The sequence below is a fragment of the Tachypleus tridentatus genome, chromosome 1 (genome assembly GCF_004210375.1).
Source record: "Tachypleus tridentatus isolate NWPU-2018 chromosome 1, ASM421037v1, whole genome shotgun sequence".
Taxonomy (NCBI): Eukaryota; Metazoa; Arthropoda; class Merostomata; order Xiphosura; family Limulidae; genus Tachypleus; species Tachypleus tridentatus.
Window position 1 is genome coordinate 139,712,977 of NC_134825.1, and position 24,190 is coordinate 139,737,166.

At 32.4% G+C, this 24,190-nt stretch overlaps 2 protein-coding genes across 7 annotated transcripts in view; one reads left to right on the forward strand and one right to left on the reverse strand.

The window, feature by feature from the left end:
• LOC143225510 (diacylglycerol O-acyltransferase 1-like) overlaps nt 1-7,475 on the forward strand; it is a 73,529-nt gene extending 66,054 nt beyond the window's left edge. The window contains exons 14-16 of one of the 4 annotated variants that reach the window (XM_076455098.1): nt 406-468; nt 3,386-3,522; nt 5,638-7,475. In XM_076455098.1, the coding sequence (XP_076311213.1) occupies nt 406-468; nt 3,386-3,484 (162 nt within the window). In that variant the 3' untranslated portion in view covers nt 3,485-3,522; nt 5,638-7,475. Of the gene's footprint in view, nt 1-405; nt 469-1,804; nt 2,688-3,385; nt 3,523-5,637 lie in introns of those variants that run through there. The other 3 variants (XM_076455105.1, XM_076455090.1, XM_076455114.1) reach the window with 3 other exon arrangements.
• Nucleotides 7,476-13,211: 5,736 nt separating this feature from the next.
• Nucleotides 13,212-24,190, reverse strand: part of LOC143225521 (xaa-Arg dipeptidase-like) — a 29,321-nt gene continuing 18,342 nt past the window's right edge. For all 3 annotated transcript variants that reach the window (XM_076455138.1, XM_076455146.1, XM_076455128.1), the window contains 2 exons: nt 20,723-20,968; nt 13,212-13,987 (listed from right to left, as the gene is read on the reverse strand). In XM_076455138.1, the coding sequence (XP_076311253.1) occupies nt 13,686-13,987; nt 20,723-20,968 (548 nt within the window). In that variant the 3' untranslated portion in view covers nt 13,212-13,685. The remainder of the gene's footprint in view (nt 13,988-20,722; nt 20,969-24,190) is intronic.

The window sequence follows — 24,190 nt, forward strand, 5'->3', positions numbered from 1 at the left end:
AACCACGAAAGATGCATGAAATAACCTATACTTCTAAAATTAAATGAAGTTCTGGTTTAACCCAGTTTGAATATTTAAAAAAATATAATGCACTAAACAGAACTTTTCTTATTCTTGTACACTTAATTTTTTAAGTTAATTTTTAACATATTATTATATATATAGAGAGAAAACATAACTATTGCATACTACATTTATATATTTGTGGTATTTAGTTTTTGATGCTTGTATAATAAAATTATTAAGAACTTGTGCAGTTAGTTTGGATCCAACCTGTTATATACTGTGGAATTAAGCTTCAAAAGACCGTTCATTAATGTAAAAGTTCCATTTTTGATGTTTTCTTTTACATTTTGAATATTTTGATTGCCTGAGTTTCAATTAAAAAAATTGTTTTTGTTCTAGTACTTAGTGAGTGTACCATTGAAGATGTATCGGATCTGGGCATTCTCCGGTATGCTGGGTCAGGTTTGTTCTTCTGTTTGTCTTCTGTTCATTTTATTGCTTTAACTTATTTATATTACCACAAAACCTTATTACTTGACAGACTGATAAAATTATATAACCAGTAGACTGTGGATATAACCCTAGTTCAGAGCTTTGTTATGTTATACTACCAATAGACTGTGGATACAATCTTAGTTGACAGTCTGGTTATGTTGTACTACCAACAGACTGTGGATACAACCTTAGTTGACAACCTGGTTATGTTGCACTACCAGTAGACTGTGGATACAACCTTAGTTGACATCCTGGTTATGTTGTACTACCAGTAGACTGTGGATACAACCTTAGTTGACATCCTGGTTATGTTGTACTACCAATAGACTGTGACAACAACCTTAGTTGACAGTCTGGTTATGTTGTACTACCAACAGACTGTGACAACAACCTTAGTTGACAACCTGGTTATGTTGTACTACCAATAGACTGTGGATACAACCTTAGTTGACAACCTGGTTGTGTTGTACTACCAACAGACTGTGGATACAACCTTAGTTGACAACTTTGCTATGTTGTACTACCAATAGACTGGATACATCCCTAGTTGACAGCCTGGTGGAGACATTTAATCTTATTAAAACACAAGATATTATGTGATTTACACCATAAATTTTTTATCCTTAATTTTTGTTTTAATTGTGGTTAAGACAAATGTAAATGTTATAGTTTGTCAGAAGGTTTTCAATTAACAGAAAACCTAAGTGAGCTTCTGTCATATATTCAACCAAATGAGGGGTATCGGGAATGATGGAATATTGAATTTATAATAAAATTGTGAAGAGTTTAAAATCCTGTAGTGATAATTTATGAGTTTTATAATTTTCCCTTTAAATAATATCCAACATGAGAAACTCATAACATGTATCTGTAGTTTGATGATAAATAATTAGTGTAAAAAGTGAAATATTTGAAAGTGAGAACAGGTTTTGTTAAATAAAATGGTTGTGGTTGACCAGTTTGTAAAGAAGATTTCATAAGTGTTAACCTTCTTTGTATTTGTAACAGTAATATCAGAATTGTAAGTTTGGGTAAAGTATGTTATTTGTCACTAAAGCATTAAAGAAGTAACATCTAGGAATGCTTATAATGATAAAACCATGTTTAGACATTTGGTTATTTGCAACTGTAATATACTTTGAAAGTTGCAAGATTTGCTCTAGTGGCAAAAATTTTGAAGGATATTTAAACAGGATGTGACAATAATATCCTGAAATTAGAAGTGTAACTTGGGATAAGGAAACAAATCAAGCCCCTGTTTGTTACAAAACATATCATTATTTTACATATTTTTATTTAACAGGATTTCTGTATATCATGTGTATCCAAACTGCTTCTAAAATTCTCACTTGATTTATGAAGAGACTTGTCCACTTGTACCACATTGAGCTGCCAGGTGTCACAAACCTGAAACTGACCCCAATACTTCAAATTTGAATTGCTTTGTACTATAGAGACTTGCATTTGTTGAATTTAGGATATTCTGATTTTCATAAAATACTGTGAAATATTATTAATACAGTACAGATAATGTAATAAATATCTATTTTAAGTATTCTTAAAATGTCACATTTTGGTAATTTAGTATTTTCCATAAAAAAGTTAATAAACAGTGTTACATTAGGGGAGGACAGCACCTAATAATAATTAAATGTTGGTCAATATAATTTGGTTAAGACTAATGTGGAATAATGTGTAGCCTTTAGTTCAATTTGAATCTGTAGAAAATCTGATTGTAGGTCAGTTTATCAGATGTGAAATAAAAGAAGATGTAAACTAGACAAACTGTGATATGACGTATCCAGCTAATTACAGTACATAAGAAACAAACTACAGTTTAGTGAAAGTTTTCTCAGACATAGATTCATTATTCTTTCTGGAGTTTTGCTGTATGCGATTTTACAGCTTCCATTTTCCAACTATGTACCGTGGCCCAATGCAGTATAAGTTACTTAAGTTCTCTGACCAACAGCCTTTCCTGTGAATCAAACATGATAACTTAGGTTATATACAGCTGCCATTTTAAACCTTAATTTCATTATCAACATTGCTTTAAATATTTTCCAACTGTTCAGTTATTTAGAAAGCATGCATTCAAAACAAGATATTTAGTTAATGTACAACTTTTTATTGATGTGTAACATATTTAATTCTCTATTCATTTATTTTGCAGTACTGCAACAAAGGTAGGTACATTTCATTTTTGAGGCCAAAATTTTATTGACTTATGATACTGGTTAACTTAAACCCCAGTTTATAACATTCTTAAGCTTAATCATGAGAATATCTGTTTTTTTAATATGAAGTCTTTGAAGCTGGAAATGCTTTAGGTGTATATATTGATACATGTTATATTTAAAAGAGTGTGTGTTTGTTTCTTGAAACAAGGTATGATTTAGATCACTAAAACCTTAGATGGTAAAATATTTAGTATACCTTTCAGATGCATTATTTGTTAGATCATCAAAACCAGATATTGTTACTTACCACACATGGAATATTGGCCTGTAATTCAAATGATACTGTATTATTTTTTGTTAAATTTAGTTTTTACAGTAAGAATCATTAAGACATAATATACTCCCACTGTTACACCAATGAATGGAAGCATTTTTGTACTGAGCACCATAAACATCGAACTCACTTTTAGAGTCGTGCTTAACTTTGTTATGTTAGTGCATGACTAAAATGCTACTTTGCTACAAAAAGTAGTTTAGGTGTCATTAACCTTCAAAGGCCTGTTGTTAATATCTGTGATGCATATCTTAGAGCACAGTTTAGAAACTTTGTGGTGTGGTGAAGACTTTTGCATCATGCTGTCTACTTTAAAAGGACTAAATACGATCCATATTTGGAGTTAGAACATTTTTTTCTTATATTTTAGGGATCTGGCATGACCTGGTGGCAAAAGCCCTCATCTCCCTATCTACAAACCATGAGGTTGAATCTCTGTTATGAAACATGCTCACTTTTTCAATCATGAGAGAATTATAACATGACAGCCAAGGTCACTATTCGTTGGTAAAAAGAGTAGCTCAAGAGTCAGTGGTGTTAACTAGTTAGTTACCTTCCCTCTAGTCTAACAGTGTTATATTAGGGAACAGCTAACACAGATAGCTTTCATGTAGCTTTGCAAGAAATCAAAATACACTAAACCAAATTCATGTTTGATGCGATTTCATGTGAATAAACATAAAAAATAAATTAGTTACTCTTGCATAATAACTTGTGTTTGCCCCTGTGTGGCTGTATGTGTTTTTTCTTATATGATGGGGTTTTGTGTTAAAGATAATGCAAATAATGTTTATCATGCAGTTTTTAATGTAATACAGTGTTTATGAAGAGCAAGGAACTTTTTGGTCCATTTTGGTTTTTTCATCCTCTAAGCTAAACTAAAACTATTAAATAAATAAAATAAAACATTTTATGTCATCCCTTTTCATTGATTAGTAATCAAGCTTTCTTTTAAATTCACTTAAATTTACCCTCTACACAACATCTGAAGGCTATCTGTTCCAGAGTCTAACCACCCTGTTAGAAAAATAAAACTATATTAGTTGAATATGATTCTTACCCTGCAAAAATTTATATTTGGTTCTAGTCCTGCTATACTCCACCATTAAGTATGAAAAAAGATGATGTATCAGCACTGTCAATTCCTTTTACAATCTTAACACTCCTACGAAAAGTGGGGCCTAATAGGCCCCAGAGCAACTTGAAAGGTTATTAATATTAGGCTAATAATTTTGTATTTAAATGAAATTGTCATTTAAATCCATTAATGAATGGATTAACGAGATTCCCACTGTCCCTATCTACTATCTAGCGAAACCACAGCCAGGGGAACGGGCTTGGAGAAATCAGGACTAGAAACGTCTTTTCGTAGGAGTGTTAAACATCTAAATCAAATCCCATCTCTTTTTTTTTTATCAAGAGAAAACACTTTCAGAGATTTTAACCCCTCCTTGTATGACAACCCCTTTGTCCAAGGCACCATTGTAGTGACCCTTCTTTGAACCCTTTCCAGTATTTTAATGCTCTTCCTAAAATATGGAGCCAAGACAAAATATGATACTCCAAATGTGGCCTAACCAGTGATATATACAATGAAATTATAACCTCTTTAGACTTGTATTCAGTATTTCTGTAGATACAGCCAGGTGGTTGGATCCAGGATTCCCAGCCTCCAGTTTTTCTTACCTTAGTTCAGCCTGATCCATCTTTAGTCTGTAGATCTAACTTAATATCCTATTTGCTTTACCGCTAGCAACAGCACACTGCTTGGGGTGGCTTAAGGGACTAATAAACCATTACACCAAGATATCTATCTTTATGTGTTTGTACAGGAAATGTGGTAGTTTCCTTATATAGAAGAGTATTTGTAGAGAAATGTTTTTACACATTTATTTCCCACTTACAGAACTACCCCTATTTGAAGGTAAATAGTATATATATGTTACTAAACTCTAAATGCTGAAGTGTTGTGTATGTAGTGAAAGCATGGAAAAACAAGAACATGGTTGGAATTTTTACTTTCTTCTTCCCAGTAAAAAATATTTGATTTTTCAGCAATATGAAAATATTTATTTATAAATAAATAAATTTTTACTTTCTTCTTTCCAGTAAAAAAATATTTGATTTTTCAGCAATATGAAAATATTTATTTATAATAAGTTATAAAAAATAATGTAATTGTATAATGCACCATCATAAATTATTTTAAACTAATAACCTGCATCCAGCTAATTAACTTTGGAGTCTAGACTATTGTAAGAAAGGTATCTTAATACACAGTTATTTGGTTTTAATATTCTATTTCATGTATAAAAACTATATTCTATCAAACGTAAAACTAACAAAGTAACACCGAACAATGAGTTAACAGAAAACATTAACGTGCTCTATACTTCCACTTTTCTTTTTGAACAAAATATTACCAGGTTCAATTAAAAAGGTTATATCGAGAATTATGTAATGTTTTATTCCTCTTGCTGATAGACTCTGATTTAAACCTTTTCCAATTAAACTTATTTCTATTTTACAATAATGCTTATTAGGAACAAGGTATTTTCAAGTAATGCATTCCAAACATGTGGTATAATAGAGACAATACAAGCCTTTTTCTTTTTTTTTTAGGTTCCATTTGCTTTCTTTGTGTCTAGATTTCTGAACAAAAGTAATGGAAACATGGCTGTTTGGGTATCCATTATCATTGGTCAGCCACTGTGTATCCTCACGTATTATCATGATTATTATATTCTTCATTATGGTGGTTCTCTCTAACAAACAACATGGTTACTTTTGTTTTCTTATCAGTCATTGTAAGCTTAAAGAACCAATTCAGGAAATGGCCTTATAGAACCTTGTTGTTGAGTTACTGTGTGACTGAAATATGATGTAATAATATTAATTGTTATCTGGTAATATAGAGGTCACAAATATTATTTACATTATAGACTTGTTGAAGTTACAAAATGCATTCAAATATTTTAAATAAATCTGCAAGTTCAAAAAATAAATTTTAGTTAACTTCCATAACTTTGCTGCCTCCTTAGTTCCTATTATTTGTTCTATGCATCCTAGATATTCTATAGTTACTATTCATTTTGGTGTAACTAACATGAGTTGTTGTATGTTTAAATATTTTTTGAAATTATAAAACATATTCATATATCTTTTAATAATTTCTATGATTAAAAATCTATAAAAATGTGCACAATATGAGCTTAAATTCTAGTTGTTTTTATTATACAAATTAGTTGTCTCCATTGTTCATGTTGTGTCTTACTTTGATTTACATTATGAATATTAAATATTTTATATTCACAGTTTATCATAAATAGTTCCAAATACTGACCCGAGTTACATAACTTTCCACTCCTTCCCATCCCTAGTTCTTGTGAGGATTATGGTTTCAAAGTTTTGTCAAATACATTACATAAGAGTGCTTTTATTTAATCATCATGAAATTTATAATGATTTTGTTTTGATGAAACAGCTCAGCTTTATTCTTAAGTGAAAGAGTTGATATAGTGTAATTTGAGTTCAGAAGCTAAACAAAGACAAAGCTGTCAAAACAAAATATTTTTCAATCTGTAAAAGTAATGTTTTAATTTATTTTCTCAATATTATTATGAATACTATAGATTAAAAAAAACATGTCACAGTTTTATTATTGTTATTTTATTGTGATTGCTGGAGATATTTTGTAATTGAAAACTTCAGTGGAAATACAAGTTTTACTTTAAAGTTCACAAGTTGCCATGACCTGAGGTGTGCATTTTATTTATTTCATGGCTGGAAAATCCAGCAGTGGGTTCCGAGTTAGTGTCAAATAGCAGAATTTAACTTTTATTAACTTGTTGATTATAATCTTCATATAGATTTAACTGGAACTGTGTTTGCAATTATCTACTCCATAACTGAAAACAAAAATGGTTAAACTTTCCAGTAGCATTAGAGCTGAGAAAATTTGTTCTATATCATAATATTTTAAGTAACTTTACAGTAAAAGATCTGTTACATCTGTGGTTCTTAAATTATTTGTAGAATTACAACAATATACAGATTAAACTTCACACCTGATCAGAACAAAAATAATTAGTGTTAACTACACATGAGGTTCAGTATATTTTCAAATTAGATGCATGGTTTTATATAATTAAATACATAATGTATTTATGATGTGAAATACTCTTAAGATAAAAGAGATACCAGACTTCCAAATTTCAGTGGACCCTGATCATTCTGTATTGAGAAGAATAATTTTAAGTAAATATTGTTTTGTATGTTGGAACTACTTCTGCAACTTACATCAATGTGATGAAATTTGAGCAAATTCCCGACTGACCCCTTGCCTACAATTAACAAGGGTTGTGTAAAATTACTTTCTCTATGATACAGTAAATGTATACTTTCTACATATTTAGTAGTAGTTGTGCCTTTGAACAATTAAAGTTTATGTGATGGTGTTATCTGTTTATCTGTACTTAAAATGTAATAGTTTGTTATTAGGAGTTGCATTGTACACCACAGTAACACAAGGACGTTATTCTGCACATTACTGGAATATAAGAGAGTCACATTGTACATGGCTAACATAAGGAAGTAATTCTCTACATGACAATAACACAAAGGTTGCACTGTACACAACAGTAATAATTGTGTGTGCAACAACAAGGAAGAGGGATTATAAAATCATCAATTTCACTCTCCATTGTTGCATGGGTATGTTAGAACTGTATGTAAAGAAAAAGATATATACAACTTGAAGGCATCACAATTATTTAAATGTATATATATATAATATACATAGACACACACACACTTAAGGTAAGGATAACTGGAACGTCTTTGCTGCAAGGACATTCCTTCTTACCAAACTGACAGCATTTGCTCAAATGCATTTATTCTTCTCACAGTAACGAGTCCAATATTGTCTTATTTTTATGAAGGACAATTAAATATATATATCTGCACTTTTAAAATTTATACTTTCAGGTTTACTTAGAAAAAGCAAATAAACATATTTCTCGTACTGTTTCTTTTGTGTCAAGTATACCTGTCAGCCAAGCATAGTTTGACATGTCACATTGCAAACAATACATAATAGTAGCTAAACAGTTGGGAGATGGTGGTGTCATTTTCGTCTGCTAATTCAAAATTACAGACAACTCACTATACACCATTAGTTTTGTGTGAAGATTCTAAACAAATGTGTTCATATATAGCATCTAACAGCACCTTCCCAGTAGTACAAAAGTGTGTCTACTCTTAGCAACAGATGCCTTCAAAGTTTGATTACCCATTGTGGGCAATGCACTAGTAGCCTAATTTGTAGTTTTCTGCTCAACTTCAAACATACTTTATTTACCTAAACACAATTGTAACATACATGATATTAGAAAAAAAAGTTAATAACAAAATTAAAAGGTATTGCTTTATCACAAATCCAAACCTGATTTTTGAAACATTTACACTGGATTCAAACCTTTGATAATGAACTGTATCAATGTTGTTAGTTTGTAGAGTTTGTTAAATTCTGTTGCAAAAAAAAAGTGGTTGTAAGAGTTTGGTGTTATTTGCTATCTGTCATGTATCTTTAAAAGTAAAATCACATGCAAGTGATATATTTAAAGAAAATACTTCATTATGATAAATGAATGAAGCATAAACACTTATTGTAGCTTTTATCTTACAAACTTCTCTTATTTTCATTTGTAGTACTACTGTTGAGCATAATAAAAGATAACTCATTATAATACTTACCATATAATGAAACAAACATTTTTTTTTAATTGTTGATTAGGTTTCATTTAAAAGTATTTAATAATCTAATCCATCTTATATTAATTTACATAGTTTTGTTATATATATTTTCAGTAGTTTTCTTTCCACATTCAGGTAGTTACTTAGATTGATATGACAAATCAAGATGATATAGGGATGGTAATGCCAAAACTAACAGAAACAAGTTATGGTTGAATAACAAAAACCCATAAAAATTACTGCATAAGTAGCAAATTCTTCCTAAAGAAAAACATTTATATGCAACTAAATTTTGAATTCATTTTATTTACATATACCATCTTACCCATTAGATGGGGCTGTGATGCTGTCTTTTAACATACTTCCAAGTATTCTTATCTTTATAGGCTCCCATTTACTAATTTTTGTCTGGCACTCCCCACTTATTATCACTGCCTTTGTTCATTTGCACCTATTCAGGCTTGAGTTAAAGCATTTAAATTGAATGATGTCATAAAGTCTTAAAATGGCTTATTCCCCTAAGCTTGTATTAGTGACTCGGGTGTAACAGATGACAAAACGCTTCACGTAAAATATCCCAATTTTCGTATCTCTTAACTCTCTCTTTGTAAGACAGCATGAATTATTTACAGTTTAACCACAAGAAAAATACAAATCATGTTTTTTCATCTTCATTTAAATCTTTTGCTTCCAGATCTGGTTTGACTTACTCTGAAGACCAGCTAACTAAGATGTGCAATTCTCCTTTGAGAAGGAGATAAAGCAAGTCATACGTAGGAACCATTGAAGGATGAGATGTTGACACCAACTGGCATCATTTTACTTGTGTACTTATGACACAAGACTTATCAGAACGCATGGTTATTTTATTAACAAGTATAGATAGTTTAGCAATTTTCCAATTTTTGTAGTTTGGACTATGGTAGTCATGTCATTACTAGGCCATTATACTTCACACCAAATGTCAAGGCAATCCTTTAAAAAAAAAAATTTAAGGGTTCAAGTTCACAAAAAAACCCACTTGAAGCAACGTGTTCATAAGACGGCCAGTATGGGTATTACCACTTAAATTAAAACAAAGTACAGAACGCTTCAACCTTTCTTCCTACCCTGAAGATAACCTAAGAAAGTCTAAACGTTGTTCTGTACTTTATTTTAATTAAAGTTTTAATATCCAAACCAGCCATCTTATGAACATGAGATATAAAATCTTGAATTTTTATTGAATTTTATCCTATTTTTCTCTATATAAATGTACGTGCTTAGGTTAAGAACAAAGCAATCCAATGAGCTGTATGGGCTGAGCCCATCATGGGTATTGAAATCTGGTTTCTAGTCACAATGAAAGTATGGAAACTTTATTTAATAGAAAAAATATACTTAGCTTTCATAACTTTTTTTTTCTTCAAATCTGACACACTGATAGATCTTTCCAACCCACAATTAGGTGTCAAATGGGGTTTAAATTCAAGCCACATGGCAAATTGTTCAACAAAAAAACTGTTTTGACCAAATGTTTTTTCACTTGCCTATGCAAAACATCACAGTAGCTGTGATGTGAAATTTTTAGAGCTATACTTAAGAGTAAATGTTTGTTTTGAATTTTACACAATGGCTATATACCCTTGTGCAAATTAATTGAAACAACACTGAAAATTACAATTTTTGAATTTTTTGTGTTTTATTTCTAAGAATAAAAAAATTACAAATTAATATAACCGCCTTTATTTTTCAGAAGATCATTAATCATGAGTCCACGAGTTGACTGCAATCTTTACTAATTTTTGGATTGCGGTACTACACCTCAATTAGCTTATCTTTCATAGTAGTCTTTTCCCCGAAGTCTTTCTTTACAAATCATCCAAAAATCCTATTTCAATAGGATTTAAGTCCAGAGAGTTCCCAGGCCAGTCCAGCACCTTTATTCCCATTGTAGTCATAAAATTCTTCAAAAATTTCAGTGTGGTACGGAGCCAGATCCTGCTGAAAAATGTCAGATCCATCTGGAAATCTCTTTTTCAATTCTGGAACAAGTCTTCTCTGCAAAACTTCGATGTACTGTGGTCCTCGCATCATACCTTCTACAAGATTTAAGCCTCAAATGCCATAGTAGCTGAAAAAGCCCCAAAACATCTTCAAGGGATGTTTTACGAACTGATTGATGTGAGATTCTCAAAGTTTCTCACCTGGAGATCTTCAAACATGCAGACTTTTTTTACCCTGTACGAAGAAAAGAGTCTCATCACTGAATAACACCTTCCTCCATTGTTCTTGGGTCCAGTTCTTGTATTTCAGACCCCACTGATACCATTTTTTCTTCATTGAGTGGGAAAAGAAGTTGTTTGACTGGTCTCATTGCCCTTCTAACGCAATTTTGAATGACAATATTCCTCAAAATTTCGTCATATATCTCAAAAATAGATTAATCATACTGCAAAACACAGCTAATGATGCCATCTGTGTGAAAAAATTACTATTAAAGGAAATCAGTGGGTCCAGCGAGCCTACACTAGCTTCCATGCTGAAAGTACTGTAAAATGGCCATTTGTTTCAATTAATTTGCACAAGGGTGTATGTGCTAGCTGTCTCTAATTTAGCAGTGTAAAATTAGAGGGGAAGGCAGCTAGTCATCACCACCCACTGGCAACTCTTGGGCTACTCTTTTAAATGCCCCCGCAGCTAAAAGGGCGAGCATGTTTGGTGTGACGGGGATTTGAACCCACGACCCTTGGATTACGAGTCAAGTGCTTTCAACCACCTGGCCATAAAGGTAGACCACTTCTCTCTCTCTGTTTTTTTGAAACTTGGCCTGGCCAACTAATAAATAAAGATTTCTGCTGTTGTTTATTGGTGATTGACTCACTTGTAATGTGCTACATTTTATAACAAAGAATTGCTTCTCTATTGTGTTCAATGTATTCTTGTCACCACTGCTGGTATTCTTTTTTTCTGGTCAGTTACCTGTGGTTTCAACTTTACATAGTTATTCTCAGTCTTGCCAGTTACATTCCCTCCCACCAGCTTGATCATGTCATCCATGTCTTTTAGTGCCCTTTCCTCTAAGAACAGTGACATGTCAATTAAGGTACGTGATCACAAACGTTGCATATTAGAAAATATGCCAGTCCTTCTAAACTATTACAACACTTGGCAAGATCAGTCCATCTTGATAAGTATTGCTGTAGATGTACCACAAACTCAGTTTCTCCAGTGTTCCGTTTGATTTCCCCAAACTTCCAATGAAACCCTTTCTCAGTACTTTCACAATTTTTCAGCAATGTCACTCTTTAGCTTGTCATAGTCCATGGTATCTTTTCATGTCATGCTCACATACACTTGTAAGTCTTTTCCTGTAAGAAGTGGGGTTGTGACAGACTGCCCAGTCTTTCATATTTCTCCAGGAAAGTGTCCACGTCATCTTTCTGTACATCAAGTTCGGGCAGATTATATCAACTAGCCCCAACCCCATTGTCATTCTTGGGTCCATCTTTCTGTTGGATGACTAGTTAGTAATAAATTGCACAATAATCTAACAGCACACAATCTACTTGTTTTAAAATAATGTATGAAAACAGATCAAATGTGTGTACAAAAATTCTTTAAGGCTATTGGCTATCATAGTTCTATCCAGAGCTTAAAATAATTGTCCCCTTTTCATAAAAGTCTACACACTCAAGTTCAATTACTTCAGAACACCTTTGTACACGACAAATTATTCTCCTCTACTCTTATTACAATACAAGGCTGAGATACTTTAAAATAACCAGACTAACTGCTGGTTACCACAGATGTAGCCAGAACTTGAAATTATTGTCCCTTTTTATCAAAGTCCACTTAGCTGGTTTCAATCACTTTAGAACACCCTTTGACAAGACATTATTCTTCTACATTTCCATTATCACAATACAAGCTGTGAAAATTACTTTATAAATCACCCATTGCACACACTATATATATACATACACACACACAACTGCCCGAATGAGGTCTAGAATTCTCTACAAGCTAGAAGATGTTAATGAAGTAACAATACTCACTCAATGCAATACATAAAATTCAGAAAGTTCAAGTAATGTGATGTCAATTCTTAACTAACCTATACAAGAAATGATTTGTATATACTTACGTTAACAAGCCTGCAATTAATTACCACTTCTAAAAATACTAAATTCAACATTGTGCTTTATAACTATCTAAGTCATAACTCTTGTATTGCATTTGAATGAAAGAGTCTTGCATATTTAATACTTTGAAAATCAGGAAGATGTACACACACTGGATGTGTGTTCTGATAATCAGAAAGATACACAAATATGGAAAGTGTAGATTTCAGATTTCCAGTTAAAAGAAAGCAGTACTTTGTGTATAATCTTGTAAGAATATACCTAACATGGTCAGCATTCCACACTTTGAGAAATTACAGCATGAACATTCTACTCATGTTAGTTACAAAACAATTTTATTGTAACATTCATACTTCTGAAAAACTGAAATAAGAAATCACTGGTACCCACTTATTCCAAGTTCTCTTAACACGATTTTACTTAAATGAAACACATTGAGTATTTTGTACAAATCAGCTATAGATAAGAGTATATGATTTCAAAGACATATCAAACTTTCTGAACAACTCTGCTGGAAAAAAAAAAGCACTTCATACAGATCAATAAATGTAAATATAAAATCCAATCATCATTATGAAATGATCAACTGTCACAAAATATTACAATATATATTATGGATCCCAGCCACCTTTTGGATTGTATACATATCCGTTTTTACATGCTCATTAACATTAAAATTACAGAATTTTAAGAAACTTCAAAAGGTGGGACTTGAAATTCGTTAAAGGTTTAGATAAAAAATTCCCTTTGTTTTTGCAGAAAGATACAAAACACAAAGAGTTTCCTTATAGTTTAGGAAGATCCTGCATTTTCTGCAATGATATCTTCTTCAAATTGTCTTTTAATTGCATTCAATAATTCTGTACTCTGCATTACTTCAAGACCAGTTAAAGCCATAGCTTTGGCAGCATTCAGCGTGGGGATCTGAGCAGCTGGAGCTCCTGCAGCTTCAGTGAAAACTTTTGAATGGTTAGGAGCAGAAGTGTTGATCGAGAACGTAGGATGGATACTTGGCACAACATGAGAAACATTACCCATGTCTGTAGAGGCCATGAAGGGAATAGCCTTGTGATCTCCATCTTGAAATACAACACCTATAACAACAGTAATTTTAACACACTATCACAGCAAAGAAATAAACTTCCATCTTTTTTTAAATTTGAATTTTTACCACTTCTTTCATAAAGTACATCACATGTAGAATGGCACAGTATGGAAAAACTGAAAATTTCTGGCAAATCAACTGAGAATAATTTATACCAAACAGTTCTTTATGGTGAAGGTTTATTTTTGTTGATTTATTATTGTCATGGTTGAAACTTGATAAAGTAACTACCACATTCTAAACTAAATTTTAAAAAATCATAGCTACTTTTTGTTTGCGTATTCTCAAGAAAACCCATAGACAAGGGAGAGAGATTTCATTTCAGTGTCTGCAGAAAATACTGGTTATGGACACCTCATACAATTTTTAAGCAAATAAGGAAACTTATTTTTTTTAAAAGAAAATAAAAGAAAGAATTATTTTATTTATATTTATATGGGCCTGTCCTATATGACATATTTAAAACTGGCCAGAAATATTTGTTAATATAGCCTTAGAATTCAATATTAATATTATTCTATTCGAACAAAAATTATAAAGTTTGTGAGATATTTTTCTTTTATGATTATGGTTATCATTCATTTATTATCTCCTCCTGTCATTTATCTTTGAATTTCCAGTTGCATTAAAATGTGCTAAGTCACCTTCCAGATAATTATTTGTATTATGAGTAAATATATGTGTGTATGATAAAACTGACACCAGCTTCTCTAGCAGTGACATACAGATACTAACAATATAGTAGAATTGTATGTAAATATATGATCACATAAAGTTGAACTCTTGTGACCTACGCAGTAAATAAATACTATTCAAGAAGCCTCACCAAGAGAGTCACAAGATTGAACAGTATAGTTATTGATGTTTATCACTTGGTATTGTTATTGATATTAAAAGGTATTTTTGGAATATTGCACTTGCTGTATTTTCTTGGAGGAAATTAGATGTTTTTTTCTTTATGGTTCTTTCTCCCGATTGCATTATTTGAAATAATACTGATATTAATAGTGGTGTGTATTCCTGGGCAGGCACTTGTTTATTTACTGTGTTTTGACACGTGTTATTGTTAAATCCCAATCATAGTTGCATGTTCATTTTAAACTGATACATGAGATAAAAGATCCATTACTTAATAGCATTCTACACAACCTGTGTGATGTTTTGTTATAGAGGAGCCTACCATGCAAGATGTAGTTTTATGTTGTTCATGAACAATGCTAAGTATTTTGTAAAGTCTGATAGTCCATTTCTCTGAGAAAATTAGGTTTAAAACTACCAGAAATTTAATATTCTTTTTATTTCACACAGATCCAAACAAAGAATCCTTTATATTTCAAAATGTCAGACCAAAAAACTCTAGTGAGTAGATTTTCCCCCATAATTTTTGGGTACAAGCTATGTACTCTAAGAGAAATCAAAAATTAACTTTGCAATAAACACACACACACACACACATATATTTTACTTCTGTACCACTTATAAATTTTAAAATTGTTTTATCAGCTGAGTTCTCTTGCTGCTATTTTAAATCATTATCCCGATGATACTGTACAGGATTCTGTCAGCTCAGGAAACAGGGTTAGTGAAACTAAGAATATTAATGTAACAATGCAAAACAATCTCAAACATAAAAGTATAATAATTGTAAAAGGACATTAGATATATTAAATAGTATAACCAATATTCTAAATGAAAGTAACAATAAATAAATAATTACTCAGGGAACTCAGAGACGACAAATGTTGGCACCAAGTACAGTTGAAGAAATACGTTTTGAAAAACATAACTTAGCAGAGTAACCCAATTTCGTCCATTTTTGCAAAATCACATCTTTCCTAGTGTCTAATATTCAAGAATGACACATGTAACAGTGTTGAGCTGGTGACAGTAATTGTTTTAAAATATAACTAAAATTAATGTTTATGAATATATATATATAAATAATATAACAATAATTCATGAAACTACAACAATGTTAAATGTAATACAAACAAAACAGTTTAAACATAATATGTAGTTTGTCTAAAATCATTTCCCTACTTTAACCTCTGACACATAACAAGTAATAAATGTTAAATTTTCTGTGAAAGCTGAAAAAAAGGTAAGTCTTTAGAATGTTCAATAAATATAACAAGACTTAGAAATGTAAGTTACAGTACACATTAATATGACAAATATGATTATCAAAAACTAACTAACCACATGTCACACTTCATATAGAACTATTATATAGCTAGTATTAACTAACTAATCACAATGTCACATTTGTTATAGAACTATTATACAGCTAGTGTCAACTATACACTTTTACAAATTAAACTAATGTTCTTTGTAGAAGGCTTTAATGACTAAAATACGTAGTAGAATGTGTACAAAAATGTTCAGACAAATAAAAGAAACTAACCCAACTCCACTTTTTTAAATCATTAATCAAATAAACCCTTATAAAGATGGATGTGTCTGAAGAGCACATTAGGCATATAATGCTTTACGAGTTTAAAAAAGGCAACAGTGCAGCAGAAACTACACGAAAGATTCAAGGTGTTTATAATGTGGAGTCTTTCAATGAAATAAAATGTTGAAGGCAGTTTCAGAAGTTCAGATTAGGTGACTACAGCTTAAGTGATGTGCCACATTCAGGTCATTCTGTTGAGTTTAATGATGACTTGCTGCTGGCTGCACTCAATGAAGATTATGCTGCTAGTTGAAGAACTAGCAAAGAGGCTTAATTCAACCCACTCAACAGTTCACCATCATCTGCAACAGCTTGGAAAGGTGTCAAAACTTAGTTAATGGGTTCCCCATGATTTGAGAGAAGTCAACCTTAGAGCAAGAGTGTATGTTTGCACTTCTCTGCTCTCTCATGAATGTAATTCACCTTTTTTCAACAAGTTAGTGATTGCAGATGAAAAATAGATATTTTACAAAAATGTTAAGTGCCACAGTGCAGGTAAACTGGCTAAACCACAGCCTAAAATGGACCTCCACCCTAAGAAAGTCTTGTTAAGCATTTGGTGGGATATTGTTGGTGTTATCCTCTCTGAGTTGCTGCCACTCAATTACACCACATATCAGACTTCTATTGTCAACAGTTAGAATGCTTGAATGTTTCATTGAAAGAAAAGAGGCCTGCTTTGATCAGTCATAAAGGTGTTGTGTTACATCAGGATAATTCATGGCCCCATACAAAAAAGATCACATCTGCAAATATTGAAGAGCTAAATTGGGAAAAACTTCCACATCCTCCTTATTCTCCAGACTATGCCCCATATGATTATTATCTATTCCAAAGTTTGCAAAACTATCTTGATGAAAAAGACCTTGAAACACATGAAGATGTCAAAACTACCCACTCTACATTCTTTTTCTCCAAACCAAGAATTTTATAGAAGTGGCATTCAGAAGCTTGTGAATCATTGGCAGGAAGCAATTAATAATAATGGAACATACAATATTGATTAAATAACATTAAAAGCATTTGAAATACTTTCTCTTTTTTGAACCTAAAATCAGACATTACTTGAGGGATAACCTGATACTAAAAGAAAACAAAACTTTCCAAAGAATTACAGCATAGGAGCAAAGGTATTTAAAAGGTCAATATACTTTAAAACTTCTAAACCCATAATTTGCAGCAAGAATTTTGTTGTATTTCTCACTGATTGATTGTGCGATTTTTGTGCAAAGCTACACAATGGATATATGTGCTAGCTGTTCCTAATTTACCAGTGTAAGACTAGAGTTAAGGCAGCTAATCATCATTACCCACTGCCAACTCTTGGGCTACTCTTTTATCAACAAATAGTGAGATTGACCATCACATTATAACACTCCCTGGCTGAAAAGGCAAGCATGTTTGGTGTGCAAGGAATTCAAACCTGTAACCCTCAGATTACAAATCTAACTCTCTAACTACCTGGTCATGCCTGGCCCTCTCCCCACTGAACTGAATGAATTTTGTTTAAAATGTATGTTTAGAAAACATTGTTTGTGAAAATTAAGTGAATGTATTACCCCTATCCACAAAACATTTTTATGACAAACATGTCTAATAAGCTGTGAGCAGTAAACACTGATGTAGCTTATTTCTATCATTTGTATGTTGGAATGGAAAGTTTAGTGCTTCAAAATAACTTAAACCTGACCATTTTCCCAACATTCCAAATATTATTGTATACAGTACTGTGCAAATTTCATATTCAAACAGTTGATTACATGTAATATTGTGTAGTAGTTGTAGAAATTATAATTTTTCTATTCTGAAAATGTATTTCCGAGAGGTACTTTTACAACATTAGCTTTTTTTGTTCTGTGCTGCCCTCTATAAGCAAATTATTATTTTCCACATGTTACAAGCCTTCTGCTCTCCCCATTACTGAAAGATTTCAACATCTCATTCAAATTGCGTGTCATCTCTTCACCAATAGAAACACGACATGCTCATATATGATTCCCTCTACACTCCTCTACTGTTCGAAGTTTGGCAGATGTGAGGGCTGGAGAAACATGGGAAGGAAGGTGGAAAAAATGAAGGTAATTACCTCTTGGAAATACATTTTCAGTATAGGAAAACTATTATTTCTGATACAATAATTACCTTTATTCACAAGATTAGCCAGAATACCACATTGATAAGGAAGGACCAGTGCAAGAGAGTGACAGAAGTACCCCCTAAAAAGAATCCAAAGGATACCTCTAGAAATGAGATTCAGATTTAAAAAAACACAAGAAGGCAACCACACCACTTCTAAGTCAGATGTAGTTTCTGTCCAATTGTGGAATGTAGAAAATATAAGGGTGGAAAACGAGAGGAGAACATCCGAGTGAGAAAAAATGTGACAGGAAAGTGATCCTAACCATAGATGACAAAAGACAGACAACCACAAATCTGTGTGAGGACTTATACTGACTGATTCACTATACATGCAAAACCTTACTGCAGGGTACTGACATCCATGCAAAGGTAGAAAGATGGCTCCTACAGAAAGGATGAACCACATTCTGATGTGTCACTCCATAGTCACTGGTTATCACACATTGGAGGATATCACACCATCTACACCCACAGAAAACCACCACCCTACTTTAACTTGAGGGGTACCTTCAAGGTCAACCACCTAAGCAATATGGAACTAAAAAGTGGTAAGGACTCCCATATGCAATCATCTGAGAGAGTGCAATGGATGACCACAAAACCTTATTTTGAAAAACTGACCATACCAAGTTATTCACTTGAGGCATGACAGGAATGGTTTAACCATGCAGTTTATGGGTGGGTCTGGAAAGGCATGCTTATGAAGCAAAATATCACGAGGTCATGAACTACTAAGTGATCCTGTGGAATACTTTATTTGAATGGTAAGTGTGCAAAGCCATGGAAGATAAAGCATAAGTCAAAATGGCTGTAGAGTGTATATTTCAAAGTTAAAGAACACCTGGGCAGGTACCACTAGCCATAGAGTGGAATCCATGAGATAAAGCACTAGTGAAAGGATCCTGAAAAGAAGGAAAGTATGAATGAAAATGTAACAGTCAGAGTTGCACCAAAATTTGAAGAAGGGCTGCAGGTGGTAGATGAAACCCAAACAGAGAAAACTGATATGATGAAAATAGTGAAAGATGTATGCACTGGGTGTGGTCCAAATGCCAGATTGCAGTATCTCCTACACTGGAGAACAAACACAAGAACCAAAGAAAAAAGTGAGGCATCAAATTTGATGGGAAGAAACCTGGAGCAATTCTTGAAAGCAATAGACTAACCAAACCAAAACACAAATCTAACTGGAAATGGTAGAATGTGAAAAATCATGAAGGGTGGAGGATTGCCAGGGAATAAAGAATTGCAAACAACATACTCCATAAGGAAGCAGTATGAACAATACAACAACAAAGAGTCCTGATTAGGCACGAAAGCCTATCTGAACATGGTCGAAGGTAAATGTGGGAAACGGAAGGAAGGAAAATAGGAAAAACCATCCTCCCCAGCTGTTGAGGTCTTTGGAATAAAGAAGATGAGTAAGCTGATAAAGGATGTATCAAACATCAATAGTAAACAAATGTGACCTTAGAAATACATTTTAAGAAAGATGAAATATGGAATGCAAAGAAGATGGTTTAAATGTAGATAAAGTAAGGGTATGAAGGACCACATGAATGTCTCAATTCAGAAGGGGTAGGATGCCTGGGAGGGCAGCATATCTGGAAAGAGTACACAAGTATGGTAAGAGCAGGGGACATAAAACCTGTACAGTATCAGGAAAAATGAAAAGTATGGAATATAATTGCCTTGGTCAAAGTAACAGAGGGTCAGGAGGAGAGAGAAGCAGTTGCTATTATCAAGGAAACCAAGCCTGAGCTAGCTAATAAGGCCCAATCAGGAGGACCCAACAAGGAGCAAAGTGAATGAGAGAAATAACCCAACAAGGTAATTGGATGAATGGAAATGTATAAAGACACTTGAGTGACCAACCTGGATGAAAACACTGACTGATGCACATATTTCTTTTATTTATTTATGAACTTTAATTAAATTTGGTAATTAAAATTACTTATGATAAAGAATGCATACTCTTTTCTCAACAGCTACTTGGTGATTTTGTATAAATTCTTTCACTGACATTTCATATTTTTTCACAATACAAGTACTTGTCCCAGTTACAAAAATTTAAACCAACACACACAAAAATTAATCTAGACATACATCATGTTAGTGTTTAGAACATACCCATTGCTTCTGCATGTTTCTTGTATGTATTTGCAAGTTCTTTGTTGGTCAGTAGATGTTTGTAGCTTCTTTCGTGAATGTTGTACATCACTTCACAACCCGTTGAAGTAGCAGCTGCAAAAATGCAAGCAATAACTTTTTCTTGCAAACTTTTCATATCCTCCATGTTAGCTGCCCGGAAAACAATTTTCATCTGTGCTTCTTCAGGAATTACACCTTCAATATCTCCTCCTTTTGTAATAATTGCTAGGCAAGAGAAAAAAAAAAAAATCTGTCATTATAAGAGATAAAACAATTACGAGTTCCTAAATAAGTTATTTAAAACTGAACACAAACTATGATACATAGATTTTTAAACTAAAAAAAAAAAAAAGAGAAAATGTCCAAACACAATTAATAACTCAAAATCTTAACAATCACCATCTTTAGAACTAATTCTGGTATAATCAGTGATGATCGTAAAAGTAACGTACAACTTTAGAATTGTTCTTTTGGTCCAGATAATGTATTCCCAAACATTAAGATCTATAACACAAGTGGGGAGACAAAAATTTACAAAGAAAAAGAAAAAAGTTTTACACTGAAATATTTCTTAAGTATAGCAAAAGTTTAATTCTGTTCACATATCTGTGATGAAAGGAGGATAAAGCTAATGCTGACCTTTCAGTGTTACCCAGCTGTTTGACAACATAATATGTATATTTACAAGTAGCAAAAACAAAATTATCAGGCTAACATGTATAGTGGGTAATAAAATAATCAAAAGAAGTTCAGTTACATAAACACTTTCAAAAATAAAATTACAGAAAAAAATTCAATTACCTATATTACAGAAATTAACATGACATTTGTACCATACAGTAATGCAAGATATATCAGAACTTCTAATGTGACATATTAATTCAACCATTTCTTAACAGGATAGCATTATTTGTTAAAAGCATTGCTAAAACTGCCTTGAGTATTAGTCTACATTTAATCACTTAATACATTTTACTTAAGTCAATACCAGAAGAAATATTTAATTCTGTTAATGTTTCAGAAAAACCAACACCACACATACACACATACTATGTTCATAAATACAAACTCGAAGTTATTTCAATAAATTTTTACTACTTCATGTGGAAAATAGAGATAAAACTTCACAATATGGCTAACAGAGCTATTTAATATGGAGATTAACCTACAGTATAGTTTCAGAATATGGCTAACAAAATCAGTGGTGTTGAGAAAACCCACTTGTGGAGAAAAATATATATGTAAATACGGCTCGTGTGGAGAAAAATATATATGTAAATACGGCTCGTTTGGGTTGAAAAAATATTTTGCATAGTGGAGCGAACAACATTTCAACCTTCTTCGGTCATCGTCAGGTTCATGGCTAACAAAGCTACTTAATATGGAGACTAGTGTACACTAGTTTTATAGTATAGCTAACAGAGCTACTTAATATGAGATAAACCATACAGTATAAAGCCAGTAAATGTAGGATAAAGGACATTATGGGAAAGCTACTTAATACAGAGGCTAGCATACAGTACAGTTTATGAGTAAAGCTAACAGAGCTACTTAATATGGAGGCTAGCATACAGTACAGTTTATGAGTAAAGCTAACAGAGCTACTTAATATGGAGGCTAGCATACAGTACTGTTTATGAGTAAAGCTAACAGAGCTACTTAATATGGAGACTAACCTAACATACACTATAGTTTCAGAGCATGGTTAACAAAGCTACTTAATATGGAGACTAACATGCAGTACAGTTTCAAAGTAAAGCTAACTGCACGGTATAACTAATAATGCTCCTTCATATGGAGGTAAACCACACATTCAAGAGTAAAGAAGATTTAACAAACAATACTGATGTTCAAATAAACATAACATACTTAATGTTTTTTAAACATGTATAAAAATATTAATCATAAAAACCTATGTTATTTTATGAATTGTATAAAAAACGTTTTAAAATATCCTCAGAACAGTTTCAGAATAAATCTAAAAGAGCTACTTAATGTGGAGACAAAAATACTGCATAGTTTCTGAGTATAGCTTACAGAGCTATAACACGAATGAATACATCCAAAAAATGAATAACATCCTATCAGACACGAACAAATTTAAACCAATACACACAAATCCAACAAAGACACACGAGACGCAACTGAACAAATTACTACTACAAATGAAAAAAGCCAACACAATTTCACAAACACTTTATTCCTACCTACGTAAAACCGATTCACGCACACCACAAATATACGGCATCCCCAAACCTCATAAACCAGATTGTCCATTACGACCAATAATGTCCACATATGAATCGTTTAATTACAACCTTGGTAAATACATAGCATGGGCATTCTCCAAATATGTAACATCAGCCAGCTCATTTATCAAAGACTCTTTTAATTTCAAGTCTAATCTAAATCAACTTAATCATAAAGCCTTAATGGCCAGTTTCGATGTTATATCCCTCTTTACAGAAGTTCCAACCACTGAAGCCTGCAAGATAGCCTTAGAACTCTATATCCGAGACCCTAACCCAACTACAGAAATTCCCAGTAACCAGTTAGCAACCCTCATAGAATTCACCACGATAAAGACAAACTTCATGTTCAACAACCAAAACTATATACAAACAAACGGCCTAAGCATGGGCAACCCAGTATCACCAGTTCTAGCCAATATTTTTATGACACAAGTTGAAACACAAGCAATTAACACAGCATTACATCCACCACTATACTGGTATAGATATGTAGATGACACGGTTATGGATTCAAATCTACAGAACACATACTTAATTTTTCAATCACATTAACTCTATACATCCCAACATCAACTTCACATGTGAACAGGAAGAAAACAATCAAATATCATTTCTTAACCTCAAAATTACAAGAACTGATACACAATTTCAAACAGAAATCCACCAAAAATCACCCATACTGGACTATACATTCCTTGGGACTCAGCACATGAAACAAAACAAAAAACTCAACATACTAAGAAACCAAATAAACACAGCCATAAAACTATGCTCACCAGATAAAATTAACGATGAATTAGACAAAATAAAACAATACTTCACCAACATCAATAAGTTTCCTCCACAAACCGTAGAAAACATTATCACGCACACACCTAGACAGAAAGCAAAATCAACCAACTAAAGTAAATACAGCTCACGAATCAAAAAAACCACGAAACCATATACTGCTGTATACCATATATTCCGACATCAGCAAACAAATAACCAACATTTGGCAAAATTAGTAACAAAATATGACATTCCAATTAATACCAAATTTATTCAAAACCCGCACAAAACTGAGGTCTATACTATGTAAAAACTACACTGACAAACACCACACCAACATTATTTATAAAATACAATGTGAAAACTGCCACGACTTCTATATTGGAGAAACAAGTAGAAAATGGAAACCAGATTCAAAGAACAT